Source organism: Ursus americanus, chromosome 14 (assembly GCF_024610735.1).
Source record: "Ursus americanus isolate L20-20 chromosome 14, mUrsAme1.1.p, whole genome shotgun sequence".
NCBI classification, from domain to species: domain Eukaryota; kingdom Metazoa; phylum Chordata; class Mammalia; order Carnivora; family Ursidae; genus Ursus; species Ursus americanus.
In genome coordinates this window covers 12708306-12729565 of record NC_142140.1, presented here as the reverse complement: position 1 = coordinate 12729565, position 21260 = coordinate 12708306, and the positions used below count along the sequence as shown (strand labels likewise).

The 21260-nt window shown below is 43.4% G+C and overlaps 1 protein-coding gene across 5 annotated transcripts in view; it reads left to right on the top strand.

The window, feature by feature from the left end:
* Positions 1–21260, top strand: part of ITPR1 (inositol 1,4,5-trisphosphate receptor type 1) — a 321669-nt gene that overhangs the window by 167560 nt on the left and 132849 nt on the right. For all 5 annotated transcript variants that reach the window (XM_045808124.2, XM_087866841.1, XM_087866840.1 and 2 more), the window contains 10 exons: positions 682–847; positions 993–1163; positions 1640–1705; positions 2724–2861; positions 6725–6850; positions 9121–9321; positions 11001–11252; positions 12533–12658; positions 15033–15161; positions 19415–19535. In XM_045808124.2, the coding sequence (XP_045664080.1) occupies positions 682–847; positions 993–1163; positions 1640–1705; positions 2724–2861; positions 6725–6850; positions 9121–9321; positions 11001–11252; positions 12533–12658; positions 15033–15161; positions 19415–19535 (1496 nt within the window). The remainder of the gene's footprint in view (positions 1–681; positions 848–992; positions 1164–1639; positions 1706–2723; positions 2862–6724; positions 6851–9120; positions 9322–11000; positions 11253–12532; positions 12659–15032; positions 15162–19414; positions 19536–21260) is intronic.

Here is a 21260-nt window from a genome sequence, read left to right as displayed (position 1 = left end):
GAGATAACCCCTGACAGCTGGCTAATGAACCTCAGTTTGAGCACACTGCGTCACCATGGTTCGTGGCCACACTCCTCGAAGTGCAGACCGCTTGCTACCAGCTTGTGACATGAGAAGCACAGAACATGGGAATGATCACTGGGTCACTTCTGTGGCATGTTGACACTGCCACATCCATATGACACTGCCACATCCACATGCGTGGTCAGAGGACCTGGGACAGACCAAGACATCAGTTAGTTGTAGAGTAAAAGAAAAAGCAAGTGGTCCTTTACCACAGGTACTTTGGTAGGCACTGAATTGCAGCACCTTAAATAAAAAATAAACTCCTGGTTTAGGAGAAACACAACTGCGTGCAGTTCTCCATCCATAGATGAGGCCCAGCAGAAGAACACTCAAATTGAGGAGTTGGGAATCTGGATAAAAAAACCAGGTCCTGTCACTGTGGGAAGGTAGGGACTATGCTTTAAAATTGGGCAGTGTTGAGATCTTCATTGTCCCCTCACCTTACAATGTAGTTGAAGTCAAAGCAGGATTGTGTTATTACAGGACTTATTAATACTCAAGTCCCCTGGGGTCGACTACGGGGTTAGAACTCTGGTGGGTGTGTCTGGGTCCGAGTGCATGAGAGAAGGGCGTCTGTGGCTCATCTGGCCTTTCCCCTTCCACGCACTTCTTCAGTGAGGAGAACACCCCCCTGGACTTGGATGACCACGGCGGCAGAACCTTCCTCCGAGTCTTGCTGCATTTGACGATGCACGACTACCCACCCCTGGTGTCAGGGGCCCTGCAGCTTCTCTTCCGGCACTTCAGTCAGAGGCAGGAGGTCCTGCAGGCCTTCAAACAGGTAGCTGGAGGTGCCATTCGTGTGTGTGCATGCACGCGCGTGTGTGTGTGTGTGTGTGTGTGTGTGTGTGGTGGTGGTGGTGGTGCTGGTGGTGTCGACTTTCTAAGAGGCTGTCGTGGACCACTGACACGTTGTATTTGTTCAGGTCCAGCTGCTTGTTACCAGCCAAGATGTCGACAACTACAAACAGATCAAACAAGATTTGGATCAGCTGCGATCCATCGTGGAAAAGTCGGAGCTCTGGGTGTACAAAGGGCAGGGCCCTGACGAGGCCATGGATGGAGCCTCTGGTGAAAATGAACATAAGAAAACAGAGGTGGGTGGAACGCAGGTCACGCTACTGCAGCAGATGGATGGGCTCCTTAACAAGGGAACATCCTCCTCTGGTTTTAGGTAAAAGTACAGATTGTAGGATGAGCTTTATTCTCAAGAGATCTGCTTGTTCAGTAGCCAAAGTAACAGCCGTTCTCCTAGGAGATAAGCTGCAAAATGGAAGTTTAGCTGCTTCTTCTGTGTTACCTTGGACCGTGGGAGATAGACCGTTGAGTGAATGAGCACCCGATTTCCCTCGCAGACCCACCTGGGAAAGAGCCTATTCTCAGCGCGCTGGCCCCCCATCCTCTCCCACATCAGTGGAACCATGTCAATCAGAATGGGTTGGGCCGAAACCCAGCACGACTATAGGAAAACTGCCAAACTCTCATTGTTTCCTAAATGCTGATGCCAACCCGAGCAAACACACTATTGCCCAAGGGCCGAACTAACCACACTTACGTTTACTTTGGTCCCTAGGAGGGGAATAACAAGTCACAAAAGCATGAGAGCACCAGCAGCTACAACTACAGGGTGGTAAAAGAGGTAAGCGGCCCTCCCGCCTTCTTCCTTCTTTATTAATTCTCCTGGGAGCCACAGTGGGTGAGAGTCGAGTTGAAGGTGCAAACACTTCAGCTCTTTTCTTCATGTAAAGTTTCGCTGGGAGAAAGAAGCTCGCAGAGATTACATACATGGGTTTTAGGGTCAGATCAGTCCTACAGAATCATCTTCTGCCACTTTTTTTTTATTTGTGTGTCCTCAGTTTTCTCACTTTTTACAAGTGCAGGTAGCGCCTGTATTTCTGAAGGTTTATAATTGACCAAAGAATTAATGGATACTATTGTCAAGGCTCTGTCTCCGTGTCTGGCCCACAGTGTCCCCCAGCGAGGGCTCTAGTTCTTTAGAAGTCTTTGCCTAAGGTGCTTCAGAGTTGGGAGGTTGGGAGCTTTGTGGGTTTTACCCCCAGAGCAAACTCTTCCCAAGGGCCTGGCAATGATGCTGAGCCTCGACATTTTAGGAGATCTTTCTGAAACCGTCCCTCTTTCGGTTGAAGTCCTAGTCCACTGCACACTCTGAAAGGGCATGTTCTTAGCCACGTGGAGATTCGCTTTGAGGGACAATACATAGGGATCCTACATATTAGAGCACAGTATCCCTCGTTTTGGGTGTTTTAATATGCTGTGATCACTTCTGCCTCCCTGCCCGCGACCAGCGCCTACGCTTTCTTTCTCAGTTGTGCTTCCTAGTTTTCAGAGGTTGATTTCTTTCATTTTTTTCAAAAAAAATTTTTTTCTGGCTATATCGAGGTATAATTGACCCCCCAAAATTGTAACCTCGCTAAAGCATGACACGCCGTAATTTGATAGATACACTGTGAAATGGTGACCTCAGTCAAGTGAATTAGCACATCCAACCCCCTCTTCTGAGGCGGGTGAGAACACGTCGGATTAACTCTCAGCAGACTTCACACGTCCATACACCATCATTGGCTGTTGTCACCGTGCTGTTCATGGAGCCGAGGTGGTGGTCAGAGGTACACGCTTGGGCTCTTTCTTTCGGACAGATTCTGATTCGGCTGAGCAAACTCTGTGTTCAGGAGAGCGCGTCGGTGAGGAAGAGCAGGAAGCAGCAGCAGCGCCTGCTGCGGAACATGGGCGCGCACGCCGTGGTGCTGGAGCTGCTGCAGATTCCCTACGAGAAGGTGAGCGGGCCCCCCCCCGGGGCTGCTGCTCCCCTAAACCTTCCCGTTCGGTATCGTCGGTGAAGACATGAAGCCGATGGGATGACCATGAATACAAGGCACTTGTAGGTCGCTCGTATGAAACAGACAGAGCGTCATAAAATTGAATCACCCATAACCTGCCTCCAGTTTTAAGATTCTAAGCAAGAGTCCGTGGATTCTCGCCTTGCTCCCACTCCACGCTGGATGCCAAGGGTGGATAGACAGAGCTCTGTCTGCCATGGGCTTGTGCTCGACAGTGGCCTCTGCTAATGCCCTCGGGCAGTGTAAGCCCTACAGGTTACTAAACGCACGTGGGAACGCCCACTTTGGAGGTCCTCCGTAGTGTGCTGACATCAGGCCGAGTATTTGTATCTGTCATTTACCTGGCTCTAAGTCTTCTTTTCGGTCATTAGAAGTGACACTGTCTGTCCCAGCGTTTGTCATTGACAGTGATAGAATTTAGGGAAGTAGGATAATAGCGCCTGGCACTGTGCAGCCTGATGGGACATCTGCAAAAGTGTCCATTCGCTTCCAAAATCCAGGGCAGTTGTCATGGTGTTCCCACTTGACAGATGAGGAGACTGAGGCTTCGGGAAGTTTAGAGTCCCAGGGCAGGGACTTCTGTGTCTTGAGTTTCCCAGTGACTGCCGGAGAAACTTGCTGGTGACGAGTTGCCTGAAGAAGGCTTACCACTCATGCTTGCCGGGGGCCAGGCACTGCACTCAGTCATTTTCATGCACTAGCTCATTTCATCCCTAAGACAGCACATGAGACAGGTCGTACTTTTAGTAGCCCCTCTTTAGATGAGAGGGCTGGTGCCAGAGGTTCAATACCTTGCCTACACGGCCCAGCACCACTAGCAGAGCCAGCTCTGCCCAGTGTGGAGCCCGGGTCTTGTGTGCCGTACCTGCTGCCCTGTGCTCAGGGAAGTTCTCGGCAGAGGCCACCACCACAGTCGTGGGGACCATGGGATTCCGGCTCATCAAGCCTTTCAGTAGCTGCAAATAAAGTATAAGCTTAATCCCTCTAATAGGCCAGGAACTTAACTAACTTGAAATGAATATAATTGTGCATGTCATCCAAACTTGGCTGACATTTAGGCTAGAACCAGCAAGCTGATTTACCTTGCTATGTGCAAAGAATGTGAGGAGGCAGTTTGCTGGCCTTACTTCTGCCTCATAATATCACCAGTTTCCTTAAACAAAGACATGCCTTCGTGGAGTAGTATTAACGTAACAAATAGGGAACCTGATGTAGTTGGACTTGGTGGCAGAGCGTGTGTGTGTGTGTGTGTGTGTGTGTGTGTGTGTGTGTGTGTGTGTGTCTGTTACTGAATGAGTGTAGATGTCCCAGTGTGGGAGAACAGTGGAGGAATTCCTACAGATACTCTCTTGTTATGTGATGTCTTTATTTTTTATTTTTTTATTTTTTTTTAAAGATTTTACTTATTTATTTGACAGAGAGAGAGACAGCCAGCGAGAAAGGGAGCACAAGCAGAGGGAGTGGGAGAGGAAGAAGTAGGCTCCCAGCAGAGGAGCCTGATGTGGGGCTCAATCCCAGAATGTGGGGATCACGCCCTGAGCCAAAGGCAGATGCTTAATGACAGAGCCACCCAGGCGCCCCATGTGACGTCTTTAAAGCTGATGTATCTTATAAAAACCCATTTCAAACGATAAAGTCATTAGTTTCTATGAGCCCAGCAGATTCTTTTAGCTGAAGAAGTGAAGGAGTGCAGAACTGTTTGAGATTACCGTTGTCACCCAGCAGTGTCTCTCTGTCCCAAGGCCTCTGATTTCTTAGAACTGGAAGGCATGCCACTTTCTCTGTTAATGGGAGACAAATGTAATACTCTGTTGTATGGAAATTTGCTATTAGTGTACTCTTAACATCACCCGTGTTTGATTGTTAAGGCTGGTAGCCCAGATTCCTTCTGTTAGCTGTTCTGACAGATGTGTCCTGTTTTCTCCCAGGATTATTATCTAGACCAGGGTGAGCAAACTGCAGACATGAACCAAATCCAGCCTACCACCTGTTTTTATTAGCATATTAGCTAAGAATGATTGTTCCATTTTTAAATAGTTACATTCTTAGTGGTACCTGCATAATGTCCTCTCTTTTGCTTTTCTTTTTTTTTTAAGATTTTATTTATTTATTTGACAGAGAGACAGCCAGCCAGTGAGAGAGGGAACACAAGCAGGGGGAGTGGGAGAGGAAGAAGCAGGCTTCCCGCCTAGCAGGGAGCCCAATGCGGGGTTCAATCCCGGGACCCTGAGATCATGACCTGAGCCGAAGGCAGATGCTTAACGGCTGAGCCACCCAGGCGCCCCCTCTCTTTTGCTTTTTGACCCACAAAGCCTAAAGTATCTGTCTGACCCTTGGTCTAGACCAGAGCCAGTAGCTAACGTTGATTATGTGATAACTATCTAAGCACTGGACATGGATTTTGTCACTTAATCTTCATGACAACCATATGAAGTGTGCATTACCTCCATTTTGCAGATGAGGAGACGGAGGCCCTGCACTGTTAAATAACTTGCCTGACGTCACACAGCTACTGAGTGGTAGATCTGGCATAAGAACTAAGCAGTCAGGTTTCGGGGCCTGGCTTCCTAACTGCTAGGCTCTCTGGCCTCGGAAAAGAGGTGATATAAGTGAGAAGACTTAGGGAGGTTACCGGGGGCTAAACGAATAGGAGGGATGTTTCCATATCATTCTCCTTTCCTTTTTACTGTGTTAAAGGTTTGTTTGTTTAGAATTGGATAAAATGGCAGTAGGGTTTAATCAACTGTCTTCTCATGGGGCATCTAACACTTTACAAACACTCAGTATGTGTTTTTACTGTAGGAAATGAGAGTCACATAACCAGCTGTGTGCAATGCCTGGGGCAGGTATTATTCCCATTTTGCAGATGGGAAAACTAACTCTTGGGTTAAATGCTGAGGCTGAGGTGACAAGGAAAGGATTGCAGCAGGTATATTTGTCCAAATTTATAATCTAAAGAGATCACTCATTTATGGAACATAAGAAGTAGGAAGATCGGTAGGAGAAGAAAGGGAAGAAGAAAGGGGGGGTAAACAGAAGGGGGAATGAAGCATGAGAGACTGTGGACTCTGGGAAACAAACTGAGGGCTTCAGAGGGGAGGGGGGTGGAGGAATGGGATAGGCTGGTGATGGGTATTAAGAAGGGCACGTATTGCATGGTGCACTGGGTATTATACGCAAGTAATGAATTATGGAACTTTACATTAAAAACTAGGGATGTACTGTATGGTGACTAACATAATATAATACAAAAATTTATTAAAAAATAAAAATAAAAAAAATAGAGATTTCTACTCTAACATGTTATCTCCTGCCAAAAGCTAATGTATACATATGTTAGGCAGATTAAAAAGGGTGAGCCCGAGAGCTGGGGCGGTGTGGGCTCAGCACCAGTGATGCAGTCAGCCTCTGCTCTGCTGTCACTCTGTTCTCAGAAATGGGGGGTTCAGAAATTTGGGGCATTGGTAGAAAGGGGAATCCAGAGGCTTCCTCTCAGCTTCTACTCTGTATTGCATTTTTCCTGAATAATTCTTTTTGTATCTGCCCACAGCTAGTGGAAGAGAATATAAGACAATTGAATAACTTACTGACTTCTTTGCAGTGTCAGCAATATAGCACCCCAGTATTTTCACACGACAGGCCCTCAGCAAGCACCTCCAGAACCCCACTAGGCAGGTGATGGACGTGTCATAGGACTGGGTCTCCTGCCCTAGAGATAGGTGCTGTCACCTGCTGACCTTCTCTTGTCCACAGCATAGCTCTGGTTTCAACCTATTTTTCATCTACCTCCACCCACACAGGCTGAAGATACCAAGATGCAGGAGATAATGAGGCTGGCTCATGAATTCCTGCAGAATTTCTGTGCAGGCAACCAGCAGAATCAAGCCTTGCTACACAAGCATATAAACCTGTTTCTCAACCCAGGGGTAAGACTTCAGGCCTATCTGGAACTCTGTGAGGGGAGGACATGAAGCAGTAAGAGGAACAGCTTGTTCTTTTGCTGTTGTGACCACGGGGACTTATCATGCAACATTCATTCCAAGGGGAACATTAGGACCAACTTTCAGGAGGACGTAAATACTCCCCATCATTTTAGAGGAGAAGGCAGGGAAAGGGAGGAGGTAGTAGGGCAAGGTAAGATGTATTTATATTTTTTCTTAACATTCTTTATTACATCATATTTTAGCCCTAGAGAGTTGCTCATTCTCACTCTCCAGCCACATCCTCCTGAGGTCATGCGTAAAGTTTTCTGTGTACATAATATAATATATAATACATTAGATACATACAAATATATATTCGTATAAAACATAACTGTGTTATATTTTAGTTTGTCAGATATGTTTTGAAAGTATGTATTCTGTATTTTTTTTAAAGAAAAATGGTGACACACTCTACACTTTATTTTATATTATGCTTTTATTTTTTTTTAAGATTTTATTTATTTATTTGACAGAGATAGAGACAGCCAGCGAGAGAGGGAACACAAGCAGGGGGAGTGGGAGAGGAAGAAGCAGGCTCCCAGTGGAGGAGCCTGATGTGGGGCTTGATCCCACAACGCTGGGATCACGCCCTGAGCCAAAGGCAGACGCTTAACCACTATGCCACTCAGGAGCCCCACATTATGCTTTTTTCACTTAATACATGATGGCTGTCTTTGCAAGTCACAGATGTATAAATTTTTTGCTCTTTTGATGAGAATTTGTGATGGCTACATGGTGTTCCATAGTATGGCTCTAACTTTTTAAAAACCATTCTCATATTAGTAGACATCTAGGCAATGTCTAATTGTTGGCTTTGTAAATAATTCTACAAAGGACATCCTTGTAAATACACGCACACTCACACATTCATTAGTCCACTAGAGCTTTGGAGGAGAAGGGTTGATAGGCTGAGGGGTAATACTCCCTCTTTGTTATGTACAGGGAAAGAAAAGACAAAAGATAAAAAGTTCAAAGCCTCCTACCTCACACTAAACATAGAACTTAATCACTTAATAACTCTGGGTAAAAAATAGAAAATAAATCTTCTAGAAGATAACATGAAAATATCTTAATGACCTAGTGGAAAGCAAAGTTTTCTTACACAGTATACAAACAGGACTAATTATAAAGGAAAATATCAATAAACCAGACTTCTTTAAAAACTTCTATTCACTAAATGACATCATTAAGATCACCCAGAAGCAAACCAGAGAGAAGGAGAGGACATTTGCAATGCATGTGTCCAATAAAGAACTCCTATCCAGAATATATAACCAACTCAAAAAAGTCAGTAAGGAAAAGGACAACCCACTTTTAAAAATGGGCCAAAAAAAAAAAAAATTAAAATGAAATCATCCATAGAAGAAATCCAGGCAGCCAGTAAATGGGACAAGGTGATCATCAAAGAAGTATAAATTAAGTAAGATTTGCACAACAAAGTATGACTAAAACCAAAGAGACCAACAACACTGTAAATCGGCAAGGGTATGGAAAAGCTCTAGTGTAGAATGGAAGTTGTTAACATCTTTTGAAAGCTGTTGGCAAGTACTTTCTCAAGCCAAATGTTTATACTTTGCAACACAGCAATTCCACTCTTGGGTGTAAACCCAACAGAAATGCAAGTATAATAAAGTTTAGCAGAAGACACGTTCAGAAATGCTCAGAGCAGCACTATTTGTGCTAAGACTAGTGTTACTACTTGCCATTAAAACCAGATACACCCCCAAACGCCCATCAGCAGTAGAATAGATAAGCACATTGTGGTTTATTCGTGCCATGAAACATACATAGCAGTGACCGCGAACAAAGTACTGATACACGCAACAACAAGTTGACAGCACCGCAAATGTACTATTGAGCAAAAGAAACCAGACAGGAGAGCGTACGTGAGGCTCAACAGTGGGCAAAAGGAATCTGTGGTTGCAGAAATCAAAACGAGTTAATTTGGGTGGTGAGGCATTTCGTTTCTTGATCTGGGTGCTGGGGTTTCCTGTGTAGTTCATTGAGCTGAAGTCTAGTGATTTGTTTCCCTTCCCGTGTGTTTATCATGATTGAAAAAGAAGGCAGTACAGAAGCGAGAGAGGAGAAAGGGCTCTTCGTGGGTTTAAATGCTTCTTTCTGTGTGCTTTGGTAGACTCTCTTTCTCGCGTTGTACTCTGCTCTAGCCGCCTTTTGACCGTTTCCCTGTGCTCCTGCCCTCACTCTTGTGCCAGATCCTGGAGGCGGTCACCATGCAGCACATCTTCATGAACAATTTCCAGCTCTGCAGTGAGATCAATGAGCGGGTTGTCCAGCACTTTGTTCACTGCATTGAGACTCACGGTCGAAACGTCCAGTACATAAAATTCTTACAGACGATCGTCAAGGCAGAAGGGAAATTCATCAAAAAGTGCCAAGACATGGTCATGGCTGAGGTGACAGCTGTTTATTTCTATATACCTTCATCTCGTGTTCCATACAAATTTTTAAATTATTGCTAACTGTACGAACTGACACCTTCTCCTGGAGCCACATAAACAAACAAAACGTATTGTGGCTTGTGTGAGAGAGAGTGTGTTTGTGAGCTTAAATTGTATATATAGGTGAGAGTCTGATCAGATTTTTCATAGCAGTGAATCTATTTATTTTAAGGCAGTTTGGCTCAGATTCTTCTGAGAGGGGGAAAAAATAGGAATATTGACCCCAGATTACAATGAATAGAGATTAAGTGTAGATAGAAACTAGTGAGCCAGAACAGCCTACATTCCTGTGGATTATATGACCTTTTCCTTAATTATTCACTTAACTAGCTAGAAAAATTGTTGCTTGCTGATTCATGGGAAGAAGCTGGTCAGGGGAACTGGGGCAAAGGCCCACTGGGTTCTCTGTGGGAAGTCAGTGCCCCATGGGATGCTGTCTGACCAGGAAGGCCCTCTCCCACACCTGTGATTCAGATCTACTCAGTTGAATCTTTCCATCTGTTGAAAAAATGAAACCTCAAGTAAATCCACCTAACACTTGGATTTATAATCCCATCTAATAAAAAACATAGGATTCCAGTGGAAAGTAGTGTCGTGTAATTAAAAGAATTGACTTCCTGGGCTGTGAATGTAGGCTACGCTACTTTACAGGCAGTGTGACCTGATGACTTCCCCAACCCTCAGCGTGCCTTCCTATAAAATGAAGGCGCCGTGGTATTCCGCTGAGAAGCTGACATGCCAACTCAGCGAAATAATGGTGACAATAATAGCTAAAATTTATCGGAAGCCTGCCATACCCTAGTCACGGTTCTAAGCAATTTACACATAATCATTTATTTAATCTACATGACACAGCATCATGAGTTAGGTATCATCTTTGTCCTCAATTTTACAATCATAACTGAGGCACAATGAGGTTAGGTAATCCTCGTGAGGGGTTTATCATGGTATCTGGCACCTAATTAGAGCTTATAAAGGTGAGCTGTTATTATGCAAATATTATTGACTATATTTATTTTGACTTCCGTGCCATCCCTTTTTGGCTCTTCTGTATTTCTTGTAGTGCTAAAACTGATTTACTCTTAAGTAGATTTATGAGAAGTCCCACACTGTCCTGGAGACAAGTTATAAGTAGGAATGCCTTGATTTTTTGACGAGTATTGAAAGGAAGGTGTATCTTAGTGAGAAGTAGATAATTGGTAATTTTGAAGAGAGAAGGCAGTATGTGAAAGAGTTGTAAGAGGGATACAACTTTTCAAGCATAAAAAAATGGAAACATTTTTAAAAAGAAAAATCATAGCCTACATATTAGGTTTGGAAATCCAAGTGCAAGCTTGCAATCTACATTTCCACTGGATACATGAATGTTGGTCTGCAGACTTTCTCTTCCCTTGATAGTTTATTAAGGCCACTGAGATACCCCTGTATCTGTCGATTAAAATTCTGCTGAAGATTTTCAGTTGTTGATTAATAGAAATGAATGAAATTTAGATGAATTTAGTAATATAGCTGAGACTGGTTTGGGAAAGCAAATGCTGACAAAACATCTCTCTTTCTCTGCGAGTGGATATTTTTTAAATGGTGTCCCCACCTCCGCAAGCTTGTAATATAAACAAGCCCTGTTCTTTGTATAGCTGGTTAATTCGGGAGAGGACGTCCTCGTGTTCTACAACGACAGAGCCTCTTTCCAGACCCTGATCCAGATGATGAGGTCAGAGCGGGACCGGATGGACGAGAACAGCCCTCTCATGTACCACATCCACCTGGTGGAGCTCTTGGCCGTGTGCACCGAGGGCAAGAACGTCTACACAGAGATAAAGTGCAACTCTCTGCTCCCACTGGATGACATTGTCCGCGTCGTGACCCACGAGGACTGCATCCCCGAGGTGAGCGAGCCTTTCTCATGCCTCTGCACGTGGCGTGTGGAGCTGTGGCCAGCCCACACGAGACCTCACGGTGCTGAGACCTGCAGCTCATTTCACAGTGAGATCTCAGTTGGTGGAAACATTTTCTCAAATGCCGATTTTGTGCATGAAGATCGTCGGCGGGGGGCGAGGGGGGTGGCTGGTGGCGGTGTTAGTCTTTCCTGCTCTCTCCTTGAGAACCTTGGAAATCTGCTTCTATGCCTTGTTCTTGGAAACTAATAATTCAGCCTGTTGAGCAAAGAGGGTTTTTGAATTCCCTTTGAATGAATGTCCGAAAACTGAGATTGAATGGGTTGAGATAAGGTTCATGTGCACGTAAGACCTGTTCTGCAAGTTTATTCTTTAAAATGAGAATTTGCATTGTAAAAATAATGAATGACAATTATAAAATACTGAGGAACTACAGGCAAGCAGTAGGCAAATCAAAATAATCTCTAACTCCACCACCCATAGTAAATACCTGTAAGATTTTGGAAATGATTCCTTCCAAGCTGCCCGTTTTCTTGTTCAGATATGTTGGCTAGTAACAAAAACAACAACAAAAACAGTGGGTCATTTGGAATGTAGTTTGCCTTTGTATTTTTAAAATACATACTATTTATATCTTAACTAAATATACATATATTTATAGCATATGTAGTATGTATCACATATATATACTATTATGTTTTCAGATGATTTTTTTGAAAAGTTAATACATTTTGAAAAGTTCAAATAGCAAAGACTATAAAGGAGTAAACTACGAAAAACCTCCTAATCTGTCCCCTCCCACTCCACAAAAAATCATTTATTATGTTCTTGTACATTGTCTAGAATTCTGCATATAAACAAATGTAAATATTCTTCATTCCCCCACTGCCTCTTTTTTTTTTTTTTTAAACACAAAAGGTGACATCCTGGGTATACTTTTCCTCTTCTCACATCAGTCCATAAAGAGATTGCACATTCCTTTTTTATAGTTATATAAAAATTTTATTGTATGGATGTACTGTAATTGCCCTGCATGGCTGTGCAACTGGCTTATGCGAATATAATGAGACAATAGTAACTGGTGATTCTAATGAAGGAGGAAGAGACAAGATTGCATTTTTCTCACAGCTTGTCCACACAGCACTTTCTCAGACTTTTGGACTCATTCATCTGATAGGTGAAGATCATGTTCTGACATAGTTTTGATTTTCATTTCTCTTATTCCATGTATACCAAATCGGTTTTTCAGAAAAGTCTGTTTCTGTCCTCAGGTTAAAATTGCGTACATTAACTTCCTCAATCACTGCTATGTGGATACTGAGGTGGAAATGAAGGAGATTTACACCAGCAATCATATGTGGAAATTGTTTGAGAATTTCCTTGTGGACATCTGCAGGGTAAGGCTTTCTGGAACCGAGCGGTCGAGTGGAAGTGTGTATGTACGTGTGTGTCTGGACATCTTTATGCAGGCATAAGGGAAATATCTGCATAATTTCAACTTGTTAATGTGTGGCACAGGGAGGCAAATATGGCTCTTATCCTCGCATGTGTCTCATTTCTTTTTACCTTTTACTCCCAGATGAGAATAGATTTTAGTATAATCATGTGTCAGGGAAGATGGATTATTTCTGTTTTTCATTTCATCCTTTATGGATTGATCTGTGAATAATAATCTGAGACATATTAAAATCACATTTAAAAGTTTTCTTTTCCTTGATGGTATTTCTCCTTGAAGGACACCTTCCTGAGCTTAAGCATTTCTCTCCTTCAGTCTGGTGTTTGCATCTGCTTTCCTAACCCAGCCGTTGGGCTGGGCTTCATACTCTTGATTCAGTTTTGCTCCAAGCTTACCATTGATCCTAAGGCTGCAAGACTTACCACCTAACAGGGCACACCATAGATCCGCGAGGAGTTTTGTGGTGGTGGATTTGGGGGAGGGGTGCCAGTAACCGAGAGAGAATAATTGTAAAATGAATCTTAATTTTGGAAATGTCATGTTAAAAAGAAACGTGAATTGTAGAGTCCTAGACTGTGATAATTTCTGCTTGATGGTACAGTCACCAGTGTAAGACAAGGAACCTACAAGAACTTCTTTTCTTCCTAATCTAGTTTATTTAATAATACTCAGGTATTGGTATCACAGACATATATATGTTTTTTAAATCTCAAATTCCTCCTAGTCTTTTAATCCCATAAATCTAGGTTTTTTTTAGAGATTGGGATGGAAGGCCTGTTTTATTTTTATTTTATTTTGTCTTATTTTTTTTAAGTAGGCTCTACACCCAGTGTGGAGCCCAGTGTGGGACTTGAACTCATGACATAAGCTGAGATCAAGAGTCAGAGGCTTAACTGACCGAGCCACCCAGGCATCCCTGCTTTGTTTTGTGTTTTCTTTTTTAATGGGGGCTAAGCAAAGTTTTCTGTAAAGGACCAGATATTAACTTTGTTCAGCTTTGTGGGCCATCTGGTCTCTATCACAACTATTCAACTCTGCCCTGGTAGTTTGAAAGCAGCCATGACAATATGTAATCATGTGGGCATGGCTGCATTCCAATAAAACTTTATTTATAAAAGCAGCCACCAACCCTTAACTTTGCTTACCTTTACATTACATTATTCAGAAATGTAAAATCAGTTGCTAATTTCATTCTTTGAATTTGTCTACAAACTGCTCGGCATTAAGCTTAGAACATGGTGGTTAGTTAATAAAACTTGATTCTTTTTTGCCCTTCATAAATTTTTATGATAAGCAATGTTAATGTCTCAAACTGTAGGACTAATGAATTTGGTAATAAAAACTTGATTTTTAAAAAAGTATTTTCTAAACCTTTCCCTCTAAATGTCTAGTCTTATTTTAGCGCAAAATTAAATAGAATGCAAGTAAAATCTGAAGTCTCTCCTCACCCCAAAACTTAGAGTCCATGGGGGCGCCTGGGTGGCTCAGTCGTTAAGCGTCTGCCTTCGGCTCAGGTCATGATCCCAGGGTCCTGGGATCGAGCGCCATATCAGGCTCCCTGCTCAGAGGGAAGCCTGCTTCTCCCTCTCCCACTCTGCCTGCTTATGTTCCCTCTCTCGCTGTATCTCTGTCAAATAAATAAAAAATCTTTAAGAAGAAAAAACCAAAACAAAACTTAGAGTCCATGACCCTGACTCACAGCTCACTATCAACAGCATTGCGTGTCACTAACTTTTAAAAATTGAAGTATACTTGACACACAATGTTACATCAGTTCCACTGTACAACATAGGGATTTGACAACTCTCTATTAACATTTTTATTGAATGAGAGAGTGTTGTAGATTTAGAGAATATCATGCACAATGGACCTCACTGGTGTATTTGATTCTCTTGATTGTATGAATTAGGAAACCATGGCCTACAACAGATGAACGGCTTAACCAGGAGGATAGTTTACTTTTAGGGGAGAGTATAGACAAGTGTAGTTGCTATGCCTTTTGCTGCCTTTTAAGGTTTTAGATTTGCCACACATGGCTAGGAATTTGGAAACAATAGTCCTGTAGGTCCCATCCCGGTTTTAATGTTTTGTGCGTCTACATGTGATATCCGAGTTGATCGGCTTCTCCTTCTGCATGATTTGTTGTTGCTGCTATTATAATTATTGTAACTTCTGAGAGGGAGAAATATTGACCTGCAAGCCTTTACCTTTCGTTTGTTAAGGGGGTAATCAGCAGGAGTGCTCACAGATGTCTTAGTCGTACAACTGACCTGCAGGTTTTGGTGTCATGTCTGGAACATTCAATTGCCTTGCAGGCCTGTAACAACACCAGTGACAGGAAGCACGCAGACTCAATTTTGGAGAAGTACGTTACTGAAATTGTCATGAGTATCGTTACTACCTTCTTCAGTTCTCCCTTCTCAGACCAGAGCACGACGCTGCAGGTAAGGAACACAGATGCAGGGCATTCACGCTGCGCCTGGGCAGTGGCCGTTGGCCGGGTTTGGCAGTGAGCAGCTGTACGTGAGCCATTCTGCAAGGCGTTCAGACAAGATGCTTTTCTTTCTCTGGAGGGTCCTTTGGCTAAAGACGCACCTGAGAATGTTTTTCTATCCCAGATGATTCTATTGGTTGTTGATTTTTTCCCCTTAAGATGCCTTTTCCTCCCCCTTCAATCTTATTGATTCCTCCCCTCCAATCTTAGAAGAAGGAGAAGCAGCTTTCAGACAGGTGCTAGCATGTTATTAGCACTTTTTAAAAATGCATTTGGAGATCTCGATTCTAACTCCCAAGTGTGTGCCTAGAGTTCCCCCGAGGTGGCGCGGGGCTAGCGTGAGAAGTCGTTCAGCCGTGGCGGAGGGGCTGCCTTGTGGCCCGGCTCCACGGGTATGTGCACACCTCTGTGCGTGGTGCTCCTGGGGCTGAGCACTGCAGCGGCCTGCAGTGGGATTCCCACTGTACTCCCAGTTTCAAAGGTAGGAATCGTAGATCTGGGAGATGACGTCATTCTTTGACGTGGAAAAACTCATTCTTCTTTTTGTAACTTACGTCTGGGTCAACTGCTGTGGGAGTCTTACTGGAGGATGAAAGCTGGTCTTGGTCTCCAGTGGTCAGAAGAGAAATATTAAGTCTCCTTGTCATGGAAAGAGGTAGAGGCTGTCCTGGGGTTGATGGGTGGCCCAGGGTTGTTGGATCACAAAAGATAATCCTAACGAAGGTAAATTCTCCAAGGGAAGGGTGATTCATGGTCAGTATAATACTCCCTGGTGTGTTAATTACATACTGTTATATTTCATTAACATGCAAAGAGTTCATAAAAGCCTAATACAGCCTATGAGGTAGATGATACTATTCCCATTTTGCAGCTGAGTAAACTGAGGCTCAGAAAGTTTAATTCCAATGCTCAGCCATTAGGTGGCATAACCATGATTTCAGCCTACTTCTCTCTGACTCAAAAACTTGAATTATGGAATTTTTAGTGAGATACTTTCCTTGGCACTTCTGTTTAGTTAGAAATAACGATGAAAGCTAGAAGTTAAGCTAAAGTATCACAAAGTTAGAAGGCTGCCTTTCAAATGACTGTATGTATTCTTGAGTAATTGGGGAGCAGAAACTGGTTAGATCCCGAGCACTTGAGTTTCTGGAGACCAGAAGGTGCTCCTTCACCAAGTGCTTTTCCAACGGAGAGCCAGCTAGGAGAGCTGCTTTGGTTACTAAGATTGGACTTGCTTCTTTTGTAATTTAAAGTGACAATCACCACAGCAATGCCCATACTCTTATAGATTATGAAACAGTTTTACAAAACCGAAATGTCAAAGTAAATCAGTGAAATTAATTGGAAAACCATTAAACAGGAACTTGTGTTTTGGTTTTCCGTCTTGGTCACTCCTCACCTCATATTGCCTTACTCTGAAGCCAATTTTTGGACCACCTGAGAAGCCAGAATTGTCAGAGAGATGAATCTTCAATATAAATGTTCCAAGTTCCTAGCGAGACCCAGGTTGTCTATATATACTTAGAAAACAAAGTCCAGAGTGGCTTTAGCTTTGTTTTTTAAGGGGTAGCTTATGAATTTCTAGAGCATTTGTTTTCAAGGAATACTATTTTTGGAGCTTTCATAGCCTGTTTTATTTTGTTTATATGCTGAAAAGCGTATGCCTCATTTCCCCAGCTAGATTTTTACCTCCTTCCTGGCTTCCTTCCTTCCTTGTTTGTTTGTTTGTTTGTTTCCTTTCATTCAACCCAAACATGGGAGGAAGGAAAGTGGTGAACTTGGGTTTGGCTGTGTTGCATTTATGTTGCCAGTGGAATGTCCAGGAAGCAACTAGAACAGTGGGATCCAGGGAGGAAGAACAGAATTTTGGAGGCTTTAGAGCAGGATAAAGCTGGTTTCAAATCCTCACTCTGCCCCTTACCAGCTCTGTGAACTTGCCTTGGTCACTGAACTTCAGAACCTCTGTGCTCACATTTGAAACAGGGATGTAGTATCAACCTTGCGGGTTATTGTGAGCACTCACGATACTGTTTATGAAACACTTAGCATAATGCCTGGCACATAGAAGGTGCCCAGTAAATAGGTGGTCGTGCTTTTCCCTGCTAGACTCTAAGCTACTGTAAGAAGGGTGTGGTTATGCCCTCGGTGCACAGTTGTCGGCGATACTGCTCTGTCCCTGTGCCTCACTCTGTGCTTGGAACCTACTAGTTGCTAACTCATTGAATGAGTAAATGCACCTGTGAGACTCAGCACAGTGGAGCAGTGGATTCCAAACATAAACATTCGCTGATGGAAGTTGTGGCCCGGAGAATGAAGTGGTTCGCTAGAGGGGACTGGGCGGAGCACAAATAGTTAAAGACAAGATGCAGAAGAGGCCGGAGGAAGGTTCTTCAGTTTATCCGGCACACAGGTTGGGATTCAAGGAGCAAGGAGGGCTTCAGGATCTAAGAAAAGGGAGGATTTTATGTAGAAGGTGATGGGCAGCCGTGTTCTTTAGTCCAAGAGGTCAAGTGAGCTGACGCCCCCAGGTTGCCCATTGGAATGGGTAATTAGGAGGCAGCTACCCTGGCCAGTTTATTCATCCTTTGTTTATCCAGGGGTCAGATGGGAACAGAGCAGAGGCCTAACAAATATTGGTTCAGTTGAATTAGTTTAGCCAAAGGATAGTTCTTTCTTTGAGTTTGGATGTTGGGTTCTCATCCCAACTCTAGCACATACGAGCCAGCAGGGCGAATGATAATACCACTGTTTACTTGCTCATGTCACGGTGAGGGTTCAGTGATAGAGGCAGAGAGCGCTTAGCCCTTGGCATGTGGGAAGTGTTCTCCATACATGGCTTCTCTCATTGGAACCCTTGTGCTCAGGAGCTTAGTGTCAGGGTTTCTCGGCCAATTTCTCAGGCTCTCTATGATCCTGTCCTCTGTTAGCAGGCACTTTGCGGTCTTGGGTGGCTGCGAGGTATAGAACAGAAAGTACTTGCTGGAGAAAGCAATGAGATCCTGGTTTGCAGGTGAACTGGGTGGAAAGAGCACAAGCTGTCGGCGTCAGAGAGCCCTGAAGGCGACTCAGTGCTCTGCCAAACCCTCTGTGTACTTTCTTGTAACCTTTCTGGGCCTCTGGTTTGTATTTATAGCATTAAGGCAGTTTGTTTGCCACAGGATTGTTAGTTGAGGTTCTAGAACTTTCCCTTGAGATATGTGGCACTTAGTAAGTTACCTGAACATTGTTCATAGAAGAGGCTCTGAATTTTTATTAACCTGTTGTATTTTCTTCTACTAGAGTTCCTTCCTGCCCACCCCAGCACTTTCCACTGTATTTCTTCCATCTCAGAAACCTCTCTAGAGTTTTTCAATACTTTTTTTCCTTTGCTATAGTAACTCCCACTGTGTTTTGGAGGGACTATGCCAGTCCTCTTCCCCCAAACTAAAAACCTGTGGAGTAGCTCGCTGTACACAGGAATGTTTTCCTTGAAGGTTAAAGCTACCCTGAGTCGGGTAGCTTTGGACAGAGACCACAATTATAACTTTGACATGCATTCGGAAATCACTGTCAAACTGAGGAAGTAAATGTTGGAGTTCTCTTATTTTAAAAAGAGTACAAATATATACAGTCATAGGAATAGATCCTACCATACAGTTAACTCATCTGTAGTAAATGAATACTTTGAACAAGTAACCATCAGAACTGTCTTCTGTTTATATCATTGACACACTGCTAGAAATAAGTAAGCATTCTTGGTAAGATCCACTCATCAGTTTGTTTTTGCTGATTAAAAATAGAAGTTCTGCTTATGGGAAATAATGTCTGCAAAGAACTTTGGGTCGATCTGCCACAATCTACTTATTTTATATATTAGATGAAGTGAAAGCTCAGAGAGGTGAGGTCATTCGCCTGAAGTCATGTAGCCAGTTGGTAACCGGACAAGAATACCAGTTTTCAGACTGGTATTGATGTCACTATTTATCCTTCTGGTCAGACTTGGATGGCATCAAGTTTGTAGATGACCTTAAGATGCTTCTGATTTTTTCTTCCTTGGGCTAGGCAGCTTTTAGAATCCTGCTCATAACTGGTCACCCCTTCCCACTCTTGCAAAGGGTCCATTACCATTAACCCACAGTTCAGTGCAATGTCTGTTTCTGATCAGCCTATCGGTGATCTACAGAAAAGTCATACCGCCCGTCTCTTGGCCTCTCTTCCTTGCAGACTCGCCAGCCTGTCTTTGTGCAACTGCTGCAAGGTGTGTTCAGGGTTTACCACTGCAACTGGTTAATGCCGAGCCAAAAAGCCTCTGTGGAGAGCTGTATTCGGGTGCTCTCTGACGTAGGTAAGATATCAGTGCCGTTTGGATTGAACGCGATGAAAATGAATTGCCTGACAGTAATCAAGACGGCTGTTTCTTGAGCACTTGTTCTCTTCTGAAGTTCTGCACACAAGAGGTTACAGAGGCAGAACTGGAATGGAGGTCTTCGTGATTGCTAACCCTTGCTCTCATCAAGCCAACATCTCCTAAAGTTAAGAGCCAGTAAGTCCCAAAGAAAGCTAGGCTCTGAATAGTAAGAGTCCATGGTTCAATGTTAGGCAGCTCTTGGAAGGTCACAGTGCGCACAAACTAATCCAAGGCTCTGTGAAGTCTCTCATTCAAGAAACAAATTCGTTTACTCCCGTAAGTGTATTTGACCGTAGGCAGACTTTTCCTCCTGTGAAGCACACGTCCAATCCCAAGGAACATCCTTTCTCAGAAATGGTACCCTGATCCCTTTTGCCTCTTGGTGATAAATGCTGCTCCCTTCTCTCCTCCCCACCCCTCACTTGTCACCCTGGAAGTCATGAAAATTACTGCTCCCTTCGCCCTGACTTAATCAGACTCTCTTCCTTGGCCCTGTTCCTCTTCGTAAATGTTAAGCAAGGGGTTCATCTTCCTGCCTAAATTTAAGAGGTATCTCCCCATAGTAGCTATTTAAGATCCCTGCAGACAGGCAGCAGAAGAGGCGGGTGGGGTTCTTAGCACTATTGAGTAGCTGTCCAGCAAATACAGATGGTGTTTATTAGGGTTACTTCCCTGATTTCAGTCCTCCCATCCTGATTTCCTTGACTCTCATGTGGTAGGTGTTGGTGTCTTTTTATTATTTATAGAGCACTATTTCACAATAAGAGATGAGGCTTTTGAAAGTGTGTACGTTATAGGTTCATGATATGATATCTCAGAACCTAGGCTCTGAGACAGTACCCCCAAAACTTGCCACTCTGCCCATATAGGCTCACGCATTACAAAGTTGTTGAGTAAAATTTGGGCAGGTTGCCCAATTGACCAGCCCACCGCCCATCAGGGAGATGAAGTGTTTTAATTGGCTTGGCATTGATGAGAAAAGACCGAGGGAGGTGATGGCTGTGAAGTGGCAGAGCATGAGAACAGCACAGCACCCCAGGAATTCAGACATGCCGCCTGGGGCGTAACGCCTCCTGAATAAAACCATACCAAAGTTCACTATTTTCATGGTCTATCTTCAAAAGGGAGTATCCACGGCACATTATTTCTAGCCGAATGTACACTGTGCATCCTGCTTTTTATTTTTATAGTATTCATATTTTCTCCCCAAATTTCTCACTTGCTTTATTAAAGTGTTAGAAATTTGTTGGCTGGCTGAAGGTTCCTTTCCCCACACTGCGTGGTTTGTTTGTTTGTTTTTTTTAATTGGATATAAACAATTGCTTCTCATATTGCCTCTTCCAGGGTGCTGGCGTTTTTACAATTAGATACAGGTAATATGGCACCTTCTTTGCTTCTGGTCTTATGAAGCATTGAAGACAGGAAGTCACCAGGAAACTGGCGGCTGTTTTTTGGAGGTTGTTGGATTTTTCCATATGGAAAAAAAAAGAATTTTTGGTCTTAGTTATTTTCCTTTTTTAATTAAACTTTTTATTTTGCATTAATTTTAGACTTAGAGGAAATTTGCCAGGATAACACAGAGAGTTGCCATATGCCCCTCTCCCAGTTTCCCCTGCTGTCAACATCTTACAACACAGGGTATTTTTGTCAAAACTACAAAAC